Source organism: Somniosus microcephalus, chromosome 4 (genome assembly GCF_052327205.1).
Source record: "Somniosus microcephalus isolate GS21.2 chromosome 4, FLI_Smic_1.0, whole genome shotgun sequence".
Lineage (NCBI taxonomy): Eukaryota > Metazoa > Chordata > Chondrichthyes > Squaliformes > Somniosidae > Somniosus > Somniosus microcephalus.
The window spans coordinates 75,129,853-75,145,161 of NC_140990.1; the positions used below are offsets into that span (position 1 = coordinate 75,129,853).

Here is a 15,309-nt window from a genome sequence, read left to right on the forward strand (position 1 = left end):
CTAATCCTGGGACTGTACATGGGGATTCTAACCCTGGGAACGTACATGGGGATTCTAACACTTGGACTGTACATGGTGATTCTAACCATGGGACTGTAAGAACCGGGTTTTTCTGGTCCTCTTCTTGAGTTCCGTAGTACGAAGAATTCCAGGCTCGAGGGTTCGGAGAGTTAAAACAACATCATTTTATTCATTACTGTTCGGAGTGGTCATACAGCATATCGACAGTACATTCGTGTCCCGAGGGTCACACCGGGTTAGACACGTGGTTCCAGCATTTACGCCCCCGGGAGATGGCTGACCCTCTTGATGTTCCACACGCCTTCTGGCTAAGAGAGCGAATACCTGTGGGGAAGCCCCTATTATACCGTTGGACAAGGGTCACTGCATCACTTTCCTGGCAACAAGTGTTTCCTTACATCACTTCCCTGGCAACAAGCGTTCTCCAATAAGGGATCACTCAAGCCCTTTCGGTTTGACCATGATCTGGTCTTCAGTCTGGCAGGCAAGTCCTGACTTGCCTCACTGCTGTGGGCACTGAACAATGGCTAGTCAATCATTCTCTGGTCAGCAGTTAGGCTTTTTCAGTGGCCCTGATCTGGTCGTTAGCACTTCGTTAACACTTGGCCTCAGGCTGAGGCAGATTCTCTCTGTTCTGCTAGCTTTTGCACTTTGCAAAGCTGGGGCTGCTTTTTAATCTAATCTAGACTTTTCTTGTGTGAAGCCATTTTGTGAGCCAATTCATTGCCCATTTTATTCACGTTTCCACATCCCTCCCTTTGATTCTTTATACAATCTACAAGAATCATTATATACAAGGTATACTCTTGATAGTGCACTTTATCAAAAACATACCCTGTGTCTCCGTTTTGTTTGTGTTCTGGCCATGAACACAACCAAAAGGGTTTGAATTTCGAATTTACAGATAACTGTGTAGGACCGAACAGGCTTCCTCTGGGGGTTCCCCCTGCTTTGCTGTGTCTACTTCTACCCTAATTCGGGAGAGGCGAGGGGGTATAGTAGCTCCTGCACGACTTATACAACATTTGATACTATTTACAAAAATAATAATTCCCAAAATTACACCACTTATAACAATCAAACCATACAGTAATTTCTGTCCCAATGTTTTCAGCCATGTAAACCATCCTTCACCCCCTCCGGCTTCAATGAAGTCGGCCAGTTGATTTTTAAAAGGGGTAAAGGAGATGGCTAGCAATATGTTGATGGGAATCATGGTACACAATAAGTCCAATTTATTCTTCTGTTGGGGCTCCTGTCGTCTCTCTTTTCACGTGTGACGCGTGTATCCAAGCCTTCTTTCCTTGTACTTTCACGGCTGCTCCTGTGGTCAACAGGATGACATACGGACCTTCCCACTTGTCTTCCAGGGGGGCTGGCTTTATTTTCTTTACCCAAACTTGTAGCCCGGGGACTAAACTGTGTCCTCCCGGTGGGGGTTCTTGCCACGCTGCGCTGACCTGTTGGGAAGCAAAACTGACAGCATCTGTTAGATCTTTGCAATACTTTAGTACTGTGTCACTTAGAAGATGAATGTCAGCCCTACGTAGATCTATTGTTCCGGGTAGCGACATTGGTCTACCGGTAACGACCTCATAGGGGCTGAGTCCAGTGGTCCTATTCGGGGTGGCTCGAATACTACATAGGACAAGGGGTAGGGCCTGAGGCCATGGCACTCCTTCAGAGTGATACTTAGTGAGCCGTTGTTTAATTGTCCTGTTTGCTCTTTCCACTTGTCCCGATGATTGGGGGTGGTATGGGCAATGCAATGACCATTGTATTTGTAGTAGTCTGCAAAGTTCTTTAATTATTTCCCCCGTAAAATGTGTGCCTTGGTCTGAGTCAATACATAAGGGCACGCCCCATCTAGGAATGTAATCTTTACACAAGACTTTCGCGGTTGCAGCAGCGGTGGCGCTTCGAACTGGGGTGGCTTCAATCCATCGTGAAAAGCGATCGACTATCACCAATACATCTGTATATCCCTGACATTTTGGCAAGGAAATATAGTCGACCTGTAAATGTTGGAAGGGCCCTGCCGGAGCAGGTGCTTTTAACATTGGTACTTCAATTTTTTGTCCGGGATTTACTTTCTGGCATGTCACACATTGCTCCACTATTCTTTGGGCTTGAGTTCGAAACCCTTTTGCCCACCAATTTCTCTGGAATCTGGCTGTCATTTGCTGTGCAGCTATGTGTCCACACGAGTGTATTTGTTGGGCCAAAAACGGCATCAGTTTCTTTGGGCATCCTACTGCTCCCGTTTTGAGATGTTGCCATATGCCATCTTTATTGGGTTGCAACCCATTTTCTAACCATGTCCATTGCTCCTCCCTTGGGGTCTCTCTTTGCATTAGTAGGATGTCCCCTTGGTCGTTGTTTGTCGTGATATATCGCACCGGAGGTGTTGGGGGGGGTAATGGTACAGGCGGCGTGTTTTGCTGCTTCGTCTGCCCTAGCGTTGCCCCTAGCTTCAGGGGTATCCTCTTTGCTATGGCCCTTACATTTTAGTATGGCCACTTCTTCGGGTAACTGGATGGCCTCCATTAATGCTGTTACCTCTCTTCCATTTTTTATGGGTGTACCTGCAGCTGTCAGAAAGCCTCTTTGTTTCCATAATTGTCCAACGTCATGAGCGATGCCAAAGGCATATCTAGAATCGGTATATATATTGGCCGTCTTGTCTCGAGCATAGAGGCAGGCTTGGGTGAGGGCGACTAGTTCTGCCTGTTGTGCTGAGGCCCCTCCTCCCATGCTTCCTGCTCGTGCTACTGCGAATTCTGTTGTGACCGCCCACCCTGCCAATCGAGTTCCTTTTTCCACAAAGGATGACCCATCCGTGTAAAGGACCATTTCGGGATTGTGTAAGGGTATTTCCTGTGTCTCAGCCCTTTGCTGCATGGCGTCTAACAGGTTTACACAGTCGTGATCCTTCAGGCCCCACTCGTCCTTACTATTCTCTTTCACAGCTCTTATCCTGCGGGGGCTGTTTTGGATCATCCAGCCTATGTCTCCATTCCCAGTGAAGTGTAGGCTAAAGTCTAGCTTTGTCAATATGTCCAAGCCTATGATGGGGGCGGTGACGGGCCCAATCCATATATGTTCCCTTGTTTCATCGGGGCCGAAACACAAGGTCATTTGGTGGGTTCTATGTAAGATGATGTCTTCTCCGCTGGCCCCTGAGGCTTTCTTAGTCTTTCCATCTAATGGGCAGTCTTGGGCATATTGTGTGGGGAAGACCGTTAATTCTGCTCCTGTATCCAATAGGCAGTCTACTTCCAGTGGGGGTGAGTTATCTGTTTTTCCCACCAACAAAGTCATATAGAGGCCGTCCCTGGCTTGGGTGATTAAAGCTCTCAGTTGCCAAGGTATCTCTACCTTCGGGGGTTTGTTGGTGGGGTCTATTGGTTTTTTGAATGCTGTCGGGCCATGCTGTCGAAGGTTTCCCTTCTGGTGGAGTTTGAGTTCCGGTACATTTCTACCATCGCCATCTCTCCAGGGCTAAGGGTCGGTGGGGAGGGGGTAATTGCCTGGGTGTCATACAGGCCGGCGGCGCCCAGGGTCTGCCACGGATTTGTGCCGGGTTGATTATCTGGGACTGCCTGTCCTTGCCATTGTCCTCCCCCACCTCTTCCTCTACCCCTGTTGCCCACTCGGCATGTTCTAGCCCAGTGTCCCTCTTTCCCACATTTGTGGCAATTGCCTGGTTTCTTATCTGGGTTTTCCCAGGGGGGTGCAGAGTTTACTCGCTCCGGGGGGTTTAGTTTCATGGCTCGGAGCTTGGCACAGTGTTCTCTATCCTGGGTTACGGCTTGTTGGGTCAGGTCCGCAAAAGAAACTGCGTTTGTTTTCCAGTTTGCCATTGTTAATTTTACCAATTTTGCCAGGTCAGGTCTCAAACCATTCATAAAGGCGTTTTTCAATGGTTCATGGGTGCAGGCATCCACCTCTGCTTCGGTATTCTGTCCCATGCCAGAGTACTCTAACCACTGGTTGGCGAAACGACCGGCGAAGTCATTGGGGTCTTCTTTTTCTTTTTGGACACAGGAGGCTATTTTGGACCAGTCTGGATTGGTCGGGCCCCTTTCCTGTAGCCAATTTCTAATGGCCGTCCACCCTTCTGTCCTATCGGCTTCTGATTCTATCAGAGCTAGGTCAGGGGGGACTATTAGGACTGGTGGTGCTGGAGGTGGTACGGCGGGGGGTTGGGCTCCGACAGCTGGAGGTGGGTTGGCTGCTTGGTGCGCCGCTAAGGCCACTTGGTGTGCATGTCTGGCTGCGTTAAGTAGGGCGTTTGCTTGTCTGGTGACGGCCATATTTACTATTGCCGTCAGGGCGGCCGACTCTCTTGCGCTAACTACTACTGCTATAACCTGGCATCCATCAAATGGGTGCAGGTTATAGATTGTTCTTTTTCGTTCCAGGAACTGCCAGGCTTTTACTCCGCTTTTCTTTGGATGTGGCATATCAGTTGCCCATTGATCTATATCTTTTGGGTTGGCCGGGTAGCAGGTATAAATTCGGAGATTTCGGCCGCCTACTTCATGTTTTTGAAACCTGATGGGGGCAAGGCGTGGGGGTGGTTTCTTGGTTATATCTTCTTCATCTGATGAGTCCGTAAGAGGGGTATTTATTATAGCAATATGGGCTTCGTTTGATCGGGGTTGGAGCGTGGGCTGTTCATATGCCGGAGGGGCTGTAGGGGGCGCTGCAAGATAGGTAGGATACAAGGGTGTTGGAGTAGTCGTCACCACTCCGGGATTTTCCCTATTTTCCCTGTGTATCTCCCTTTCTTTCTTGGTTTTTGCCTTCCACTTTTCTGCTCTTTCGTTTGCTTTTTCAAGGCATTTTTGGTGTTTCTCTAACTCTGTTTTGTATTTTGTTATCTGTTCGTGGAGAGCTGTTTTTGTTCTTTCTCTTTGGCCTCTGCCGCCTTCCGAGTTATTTCTCCTCTCTGCCTACACTGTTTCAAGGTGGCCAATACCCAGCCCGTTTTTCTTTCCCCTCCTTTCATACGGGTGGTCTTGCCCCATGCTCTTTTTATATCATCAAGGGACCATTGTCCTTTTGAGGCACCAAATTTTTGTTCGATATTATATTCATGTTGTGGGACATCGAATGTACTTTCTATATACTGTTTGAGTTGGATTACTATTTCTTCTAACGTGGTCTCAGGAGGGGCTCTGCCTCCTTTTTCCGTCGTTGGTTTTCTACTTGGTTCCGTCATGTTGCCACAGGTCGTAGACTTAACGAATAAGTTTAAAATAGACGAGAGTCGTCCCGGACTCTGCCGCGTGCTAGCTAGCAATGGGACCTGTGCTCCGTTAACCGCCAGCCAGAGGGTACGCTACCCGGTTGGTTCGTTCAATAAAGATCGCAGAGACAGGGTGTAAAAAGGGCACAATAAATTCCAGTGCTTACCTTTTTCCCCTTTCTTGATGTCTTGCGATCCTGCCGACTGCGCCAAGCTGTAAGAACCGGGTTTTTCTGGTCCTCTTCTTGAGTTCCGTAGTACGAAGAATTCCAGGCTCGAGGGTTCGGAGAGTTAAAACAACATCATTTTATTCATTACTGTTCGGAGTGGTCATACAGCATATCGACAGTACATTCGTGTCCCGAGGGTCACACCGGGTTAGACACGTGGTGCCAGCATTTACATCCCCGGGAGATGTCTGACCCTCTTGATGTTCCACACGCCTTCTGGCTAAGAGAGAGAATACCTGTGGGGAAGCCCCTATTATACCGTTGGACAAGGGTCACTACATCACTTCCCTGGCAACAAGTGTTTCCTTACATCACTTCCCTGGCAACAAGCGTTCTCCAATAAAGGGATCACTCAAGCCCTTTCGGTTTGACCATGATCTGGTCTTCAGTCTGGCAGGCAAGTCCTGACTTGCCTCACTGCTGTGGGCACCGAACAATGGCTAGTCAATCATTCTCTATGTAAGAAGTCACACAACACCAGGTTATAGTCCAACAGCTTTATTTGAAATCACAAGCTTTCGGAGCGCTGCTCCTTCTTCAGGTGAAGTGGAGAAATGCATAAAGACACAGCTTATATAGTCAGAGAATCATGTCAGATGTTTACAGGTAACCTTTCCAACTGCCATTTATCACACCTCGGCAGAGAGATAATCACAGCAGTCAAAGGTGTGAATGGTGTCCAAACAGGTCAGTCAGGGAAACATTACATCCAAGAACAATGAGGTGGGGTCACAAGGGGTCAAATATTGCAGATGCTGGGGTCTGTATGAAAAACAAAAAAAAGACAAAAAACATTTTTTTTTTTTTTTTTTTGGCTGGAAACCACAGCAGGTCCGGCCGCATCTGTGTAGAGAGAACAAGCCAATGTCGACTCGAGTCTGGATGACCCTGCATCAGGTGGGGTTACATGTAGCGTGACATGAACCCAAGATCTCGGTTGAGGCCGTCCTCATGGGTGCGGAACTTGGCTATCAGTTTCTGCTCGACGATTTTGCGTTGTCGTGTGTCTCGAAGGCCACCTTGGAGAACGCTTACCCGAAGATCGGAGGCTGAATGTCCTTGACTGCTGAAGTGTTCCCCGACTGGGAGGGAACACTCCTGCCTGGTGATTGTTGCGCGGTGTCCATTCATCCGTTGTCGCAGTGTCTGCATGGTCTCGCCGATGTACCATGCTCCGGGGCATCATTTCCTGCAACGTATGAGGTAGACAACGTTGGCCGAGTCACATGAGTATGTACCATGTACCTGGTGGGTGGTGTCCTCACGTGTGATGATGGTATCTGTGTTGATGATCTGGCATGTCTTGCAGAGGTTGCTGTGGCAGGGTTGTGTGGTGTCGTGGTCGCTGTTCTCCTGAAGGCTGGGTAATTTGCTGCGAACGATGGTCTGTTTGAGGTTAGGCGGCTGTTTGAAAGCGAGTAGTGGAGGCGTGGGGATGGCCTTAGCGAGGTGTTCGTCGTCATCGATGACATGTTGAAGGCTGCGAAGAACATGGCGTAGTTTCTCCGCTCCGGGGAAGTACTGGACGACGAAGAGTACTCTGTTGGTTGTGTCCCGTGTTTGTCTTCTGAGGAGGTCTATGCGATTTTTCGCTGTGGCCCGTCGGAACTGTCAATCATTCTCTAGTCAGCAGTTAGGCTTTTTCAGTGGCCCTGATCTGGTCGTTAGCACTTCGTTAACACTTGCCTCAGGCTGAGGCAGATTCTCTCTGTTCTGCTAGCTTTTGCACTTTGCAAAGCTGGGGCTGCTTTTTAATCTAATCTAGACTTTTCTTGTGTGAAGCCATTTTGTGAGCAAATTCATTGCCCATTTTATTCACGTTTCCATAGGACTGTACATGGGGATTCTAACCCTGGGCCTGTCCATGGGGATTCTAACCCTGGGGCTGTGCATCGGGATTTTAACCCTGGCACTGTCCATGGGGATTCTAACCCTGGGACTGTACAACGGGTTTCTAACCCTGGGACTGTACATGGGGATTCTAACCCTGGGACTGTACATGGGGATTCTAACCCTGGGACTGTACAACGGGTTTCTAACCCTGGGACTGTACATGGGGATTCTAACCCTGGGACTGTACATGGGGGTTCTAACCCTGGGACTTTACATGGGGATTCTAACCCTGGGAATGTACATGGGGATTCTAACCCTGGGACTGTATATGGGGATTCTAACCCTGGGAACGTACATGGGGATTCTAACCCTGGGACTGTACATGGGGATTCTAAACCTGGGACTGTATATGGGGATTCTAACCCTGGGAACGTACATGGGGATTCTAACCCTGGGACTGTACATGGGGATTCTAACCCTGGGACTGTACATGGGGAGTCTAACCCTGGGACTGTACATGGGGAGTCTAACCCTGGGACTGTACATGGGGAGTCTAACCCTGGGACTGTACATGGGGAGTCTAACCCTGGGACTATCCATGGGGATTCTAACCCTGGGACTGTACATGGGGATTCTAACCCTGGGACTGTACATGGGGATTCTAACCCTGGGACTGTACATGTGGATTCTGAACCTTGGACTGTACATGGGGATTCTAACCCTGCGACTGTACATGGGAATTCTAACCCTGGGACTGTACATGGGGATTCTAACCCTGAGACTGTACATGGGAATTCTAACCCTGGGACTGTAAATGGGGATTCTGACCCTGGGCCTGTATATGGGGATTCTGAAACTTGGACTGTACATGGGGATGCTGACCCTGGGACTGTACATGGGGATTCTAACCCTGGGACTGTACGTGGGGATTCTAAACCTGGGACTGTACGTGGGTATTCTATCCCTGGGACTATCCATGGGGATTCTAACCCTGGGACTGTACATGGGGATTCTAACCCTGGGACTGTACATGGGGATTCTAACCATGGGACTGTACATGGGGATTCTAACCCTGGGAATGTACATGGGGATTCCAACCCTGGGACTGTACATGGGGATTCTAACCCTGGGACTGTACATGGGGATTCTAACCCTGGGACTGTACATGAGGATTCTAACCTTGGGAATGTACATGGGGATTCTAACCCTGGCACTGTACATGGAGATTCTAATCCTGGGACTGTACATGGGGATTCTAACCCTGGGACTGTACATGGGGATTCTAACCCTGGGACTGTACATGCGGATTCTAACCCTGGGGCTGTACATGGGGATTCTAACCCTGGGACTGTACATGGGGATTCTAACCCTGGGATGGTACATGGGGATTCTAACCCTGGGACTGTACATGGGGATTCTAACCCTGGGGCTGTACATGGGGATTCTAACCCTGGGAATGTACATGGGGATTCTGAACCTTGGACTGTACATGGGGATTCTAACCCTGGGACTGTACATGGGGATTTTAACCCTGGGACTGTACATGGGGATTATCACCCTGGGACTGTACATGGGGATTATCACCCTGGGACTGTACATGGGGATTATCACCCTGGGACTGTACATGGGGATTCTCACCCTGGGACTGTACATGGGGATTCTCACCCTGGGACTGTACATGGGGATTCTCACCCTGGGACTGTACATGGGGATTCTAGCCCTGGGACTGTACATGGGGATTCTCACCCTGGGACTGTACATGGGGATTCTCACCCTGGGACTGTACATGGGGATTCTCACCCTGGGACTGTACATGGGGATTGTCACACTGGGACTGTACATGGGGATTCTAACCCTGGGACTGTACATGGGGATTCTAACCCTGGGAATGTACATGGGGATTCTAACCCTGGGACTGTACATGGGGATTCTAACCCTGGGACTGTACAGGGGGATTCTGACCCTGGGACTGTACAGGGGGATTCTAACCCTGGGACTGTACATGGGGATTCTAACCCTGGGGCTGTACAGGGGGATTCTAACCCTGGGACTGTACATGGGGATTCCAACCCTGGGACTGTGCATGGGGAGTCTAACCCTGGGACTGTACATGGGGATTCCAACCATGGGACTGTACATGGGGGCGCAGCTCTGAAAGAATGAAAGATTTGCATTTCTATAGCGCCTTTTACGACCTTGGACGTCCCAAAGCGATTTACAGCCAATGAAGTGCTTTTTGAAGTGTAGTCACTGTTGCAGTGTAGGACATGCGGCAGCCAGTTTGTGCACAGCAAGCTCCCGCAAACAGCAATGTGATAATGACCAGATAATCTGTTTTTTTTTAATGATGTTGATTGAGGGATAAATATTGGCCAGGACACCATGGATAACTCCCCTGCTCTTCTTTGAAATAGTGCCATGGGATCTTTTACGCCCACCTGAGAGGGCAGACGGGGCTTCGGTTTAACGTCGTATCTGAAAAAACAGCACCTCTGACAGTGTAGCACTCCCTCAGTACTGCACTGGAGAGTCAGCCTAGATTTTTGCACTCAAATCTCTGGAGTGGGACGAACCCACAACCTTCTGGGGCTCTTCTCTTACAATTCTATGACATGTAAACTCTATGCTTGCCACTTACCAGCGCCTTCAGGAGAGACGGTGAGAAATCCCCTGGGTGGAGGGTGAGGATATAATAACTGAGACATTGCTTGTCTCTGCGGGGCACTGGGACCCGGTTAGAAGCAGACACTGAAGGCCCCGTCCACTCTATTGTCCTGTACAAAGATGGCCGCGCATGCGCTCGGTAACACAGTCAAAATGGCGTCGCTTGGAACGTTCTGCACTCCTTTACAAAGATGGTGACCGTTAACCTGGGCCTGCTCGCGGAAGAAATCCCCACAGCTGCAAACACGGGTTCTTCACGTTATTATTCGGGGCTTGCGGCCCACACCAGTTGTTTATGAAGCCTTCGCAACCATCCATCGGTCCATTACTCTCATGCGGCTCTGATTCTTAATCGCGCGACCGGCTTCAGTTCCTCCGCCTTCGGTCTCCAGTACCGTACTGCGCATGCTCAAAGTAAGCCCCCCCAAGCGCATGCGCGCTACGTTGCTCTATATGCATTAATTAATGACGTGTTTCCATCTGAACAAGGGACTGGAGAAATAACAACAGAAAATGCTGGAAAAACTCAGCAAGTCAGGCAACGTCCGTGGAGAGAAATTTGAGTTGACGTTTCGGGTTTGACCCTTCTTCAAAACTGGAGAAACTCGCTGCCCTGCGGATCAGCCAATCAGCCGGCGCTGGTCCCGCCCTCGGGCTCCTAGATTGCTTGGAGGACCCGCCGCCGACTCGCTCCTCCAGTCCCGCCCCGCTCGGTCCCTATTGGTCGGAAGTTCACGTCAATCAGGCAGTGGGCCAGGATCACGTGTTCATGAGGTGCTGGCGTCACTGCGGTTCCGGTCACGTGTCTCTGAGAAAGTCCGATCCGTTCCGCGAGGCTGAATCTGTTCCGTTCGCTTCCCGGGACCCTCGGACTCCCAGGTTTGTGTTTACCGTCATTTATTACCCCGTCTCTCTCCGCTCGTCCGTCCAGCTGAGAAAACTCGCTTTCCGCCGGTAATTCCGACTCTTTAACTGTTAACAACCGTTACCCAGAGTGTCGCCCCCGAGCATGCGCACTAACAGCTGGTCCTGGGACTCTGCCCTTGAGCATGCCCACTAGCAGCTGGTCCTGGGACTCTGCTGCCCCTGAGCGTGCCCACTAGCAGCTGGTCCTGGGACTCTGCCCCTGAGCATGCGCACTAGCAGCTGGTCCTGGGACTCTGCCCCCGAGCACGCCCACTAGCAGCTGGTCCTGGGACTCTGCCCCTGAGCATGCCCACTAGCAGCTGGTCCTGAGACTCTGCCCCTGAGCATGCGCACTAGCAGCTGGTCCTGGGACTCTGCTGCCCCTGAGCGTGCCCACTAGCAGCTGGTCCTGGGACTCTGCCCCTGAGCATGCGCACTAGCAGCTGGTCCTGGGACTCTGCCCCTGAGCATGCGCACTAGCAGCTGGTCCTGGGGCTCTGCCCCTGAGCATGCCCACTAGCAGATGGTCCTCGGACTCTGGGCCCCTGAGCATGCGCACTAGCAGCTGGTCCTGGGACTCTGCTTCCCTTGAGCATGCCCACTTGCAGCTGGTCCTGGGCCTCTGCCTCTGAGCATACGCACTAGCAGCTGGCCCTGGGACTCTGCCCCTGAGCATGCGCACTAGCAGCTGGTCCTGGGACTCTGCTGCCACTGAGCATGCCCACTAGCCCCTGGTCCTGGGACTCTGCCCCTGAGCATAGGCACTAGAAGCTGGTCCTGGGACTGTGCCTTTGAGCATGCGCACTAGCAGCTGGTCCTGGGACTCTGCCCCTGAGCATGCCCACAAACAGCTGGTCCTGGGACTCTGCTGCCCCTGAGCATGCCCACTAACAGCTGGTCCTGGGACTCTGCTGCCCCTGAGCATGCCCACCAGCAGCTGGTCCTGGGACTCTGCTGCCCCTGAGCATGCCCACTTGCAGCTGGTCCTGGGACTCTGCCCCTGAGCATGCCCACTAGCAGCTGGTCCTGGGACTCTGCCCCTGAGCATGCCCACTAGCCGCTGGTCCTGGGACTCTGGGCCCCTGAGCATGCCCACTAGCAGCTGGTCCTGGGACTCTGGGCCCCTGAGCATGCGCACTAGCAGCTGGCCCTGGGACTCTGCCTCTGAGCATGCGCATCAGCAGCTGGTTCTGGGGCTCTGCCCCTGAGCATGCCCACTAGCAGCTGGTCCTGGGTCTCTGCCCCTGAGCATGCCCACCAGCAGCTGGTCCTGGGACTCTGCTGCCCTTGCGCATGCCTACTAGCAGCTGGTCCTGGTACTCTGCTGCCCCTGAGCATGCGCACTAGCAGCTGGTCCTGGTGCTCTGCCCCTGAGCATGCCCACTAGCAGCATTGTCCTGGGGCTCTGCCCCTGAGCATGCGCACTAGCAGCTGGCCCTGGGACTCTGCTGCCACTGAGCATGCCCACTAGCCCCTGGTCCTGGGGCTCTGCCCCTGAGCATGCGCACTAGCAGCTGATCCTGGGGCTCTGCCCCTGAGCATGCCCACTAGCATCTGGTCCTCGGGCTCTGCCCCTGAGCATGCGCACTAGCAGCTGGTCCTGGGGCTCTGCCCCTGAGCATGCGCACTAGCAGCTGGTCCTGGGGCTCTGCCCCTGAGCATGTGCACTAGCAGCTGGTCCTGGGACTCTGCTGCCACTGAGCATGCGCACTAGCCCCTGGTCCTGGGACTCTGCCTCTGCCCCTGAGCATGGGCACTAGAAGCTGGTCCTGGGACTCTGCCTCTGAGCATGCGCACTAGCCCCTGGTCCTGGGACTCTGCCTCTGCCCCTGAGCATGGGCACTAGAAGCTGGTCCTGGGACTCTGCCCCTGAGCATGCCCACTAGCAGCTGGTCCTGGGACTCTGCCCCTGAGCATGCCCACTAGCAGCTGGTCCTGGGACTCTGCCCCTGAGCATGCCCACTAGCCCCTGGTCCTGGGACTCTGCCCCTGAGCATGCGCATTAGCAGCTGGTCCTGAGACTCTGCCCCTGAGCATGCCCACTGGCAGCCAGTCCTGGGACTCTGGGCCCCTGAACATGCCCACGAGCAGCTGGTCCTGGGGCTCTGCCCCTGAGCATGCCCACTAGCAGCTGGTCCTGAGACTCTGCCCCTGAGCATGCCCACTAGCAGCTGGTCCTGGGACTCTGCCCATGAGCATGCCCACTAGCCCCTGGTCCTGGGACTCTGCCCCCGAGCATGCCCACTAACCGCTGGCCCTGGGACTCTGCCCCTGAGCATGCGCACTAGCAGCTGGTCCTGAGACTCTGCCCCTGAGCATGCGCACTAGCAGCTGGTCCTGGGACTCTGCTGCCCCTGAGCGTGCCCACTAGCAGCTGGTCCTGGGACTCTGCCCCTGAGCATGCGCACTAGCAGCTGGTCCTGGGACTCTGCCCCCGAGCACGCCCACTAGCAGCTGGTCCTGGGACTCTGCCCCTGAGCATGCCCACTAGCAGCTGGTCCTGAGACTCTGCCCCTGAGCATGCGCACCAGCAGCTGGTCCTGGGACTCTGCTGCCCCTGAGCGTGCCCACTAGCAGCTGGTCCTGGGACTCTGCCCCTGAGCATGCGCACTAGCAGCTGGTCCTGGGACTCTGCCCCTGAGCATGCGCACTAGCAGCTGGTCCTGGGGCTCTGCCCCTGAGCATGCCCACTAGCAGATGGTCCTCGGACTCTGGGCCCCTGAGCATGCGCACTAGCAGTTGGTCCTGGGACTCTGCTTCCCTTGAGCATGCCCACTTGCAGCTGGTCCTGGGCCTCTGCCTCTGAGCATACGCACTAGCAGCTGGCCCTGGGACTCTGCCCCTGAGCATGCGCACTAGCAGCTGGTCCTGGAACTCTGCTGCCACTGAGCATGCCCACTAGCCCCTGGTCCTGGGACACTGCCCCTGAGCATAGGCACTAGAAGCTGGTCCTGGGACTGTGCCTTTGAGCATGCGCACTAGCAGCTGGTCCTGGGACTCTGCCCCTGAGCATGCCCACAAGCAGCTGGTCCTGGGACTCTGCTGCCCCTGAGCATGCCCACTAACAGCTGGTCCTGGGACTCTGCTGCCCCTGAGCATGCCCACCAGCAGCTGGTCCTGGGACTCTGCTGCCCCTGAGCATGCCCACTTGCAGCTGGTCCTGGGACTCTGCCCCTGAGCATGCCCACTAGCAGCTGGTCCTGGGACTCTGCCCCTGAGCATGCCCACTAGCCGCTGGTCCTGGGACTCTGGGCCCCTGAGCATGCCCACTTGCAGCTGGTCCTGGGACTCTGCCCCTGAGCATGCCCACTAGCAGCTGGCCCTGGGACTCTGCTGCCCTTGCGCATGCGCACTAGCAGCTGGTCCTGGTACTCTGCTGCCCCTGAGCATGCGCACAAGCAGCTTTGTCCTGGGGCTCTGCCCCTGAGCATGCGCACTAGCAGCTGGCCCTGGGACTCTGCTGCCACTGAGCATGCCCACTCGCCCCTGGTCCTGGGGCTCTGCCCCTGAGCATGCGCACTAGCATCTGGTCCTCGGGCTCTGCCCCTGAGCATGCGCACTAGCAGCTGGTCCTGGTACTCTGTTGCCCCTGAGCATGCCCACTAGCAGCTGGTCCTGGTACTCTGTTGCCCCTGAGCATGCGCACTAGCAGCTGATCCTGGGGCTCTGCCCCTGAGCATGCCCACTAGCAGCTGGTCCTGGGACTCTGCCCCTGAGCATGCCCACTAGCAGCTGGTCCTGGGACTCTGCCCCTGAGCATGTGCACTAGCAGCTGGTCCTGGGACTCTGCTGCCACTGAGCATGCGCACTAGCCCCTGGTCCTGGGACTCTGCCCCTGAGCATGTGCACTAGCAGCTGGTCCTGGGACTCTGCTGCCACTGAGCATGCGCACTAGCCCCTGGTCCTGGGACTCTGCCCCTGAGCATGGGCACTAGAAGCTGGTCCTGGGACTCTGCCTCTGAGCATGCGCACTAGCAGCTGATCCTGGGATTCTGCCCCTGAGCATGCCCACTAACAGCTGGTCCTGGGACTCTGCCCCTGAGCATGCCCACTAGCAGCTGGTCCTGGGACTCTGCCCCCGAGCATGCCCACTAGCCCCTGGTCCTGGGACTCTGCCCCTGAGCATGCGCATTAGCAGCTGGTCCTGAGACTCTGCCCCTGAGCATGCGCACTGGCAGCTGGTCCTGAGACTCTGCTGCCCTGAGCACGCCCACTGGCAGCCAGTCCTGGGACTCTGGGCCCCTGAACATGCCCACTAGCAGCTGGTCCTGGGGCTCTGCTGCCCCTGAGCATGCCCACTAGCAGCTGGTCCTGAGACTCTGCCCCTGAGCATGCCCACTAGCAGCTGGTCCTGGGACTCTGCCCCTGAGCATGCCCACTAGCAGCTGGTCCTGAGACTCT

The 15,309-nt window shown here is 54.0% G+C and overlaps 1 protein-coding gene and 1 pseudogene across 2 annotated transcripts in view; one reads left to right on the forward strand and one right to left on the reverse strand.

Annotated features, from left to right (window-relative positions):
• LOC147119248 (uncharacterized) overlaps nucleotides 1-5,248 on the reverse strand; it is a 143,690-nt gene extending 138,442 nt beyond the window's left edge. Inside the window, 2 exon segments of the mRNA XM_085984055.1 lie at nucleotides 3,725-4,627; nucleotides 5,146-5,248. Coding sequence (XP_085840181.1) covers nucleotides 3,725-4,627; nucleotides 5,146-5,248 — 1,006 coding nt within the window.
• A 5,495-nt stretch (nucleotides 5,249-10,743) lies between these two features.
• Nucleotides 10,744-15,309, forward strand: part of LOC147119249 (uncharacterized) — a 56,728-nt pseudogene continuing 52,162 nt past the window's right edge. Inside the window, exon 1 of the transcript XR_015077879.1 lies at nucleotides 10,744-10,881. The product of XR_015077879.1 is annotated as an uncharacterized LOC147119249 (transcript). The remainder of the gene's footprint in view (nucleotides 10,882-15,309) is intronic.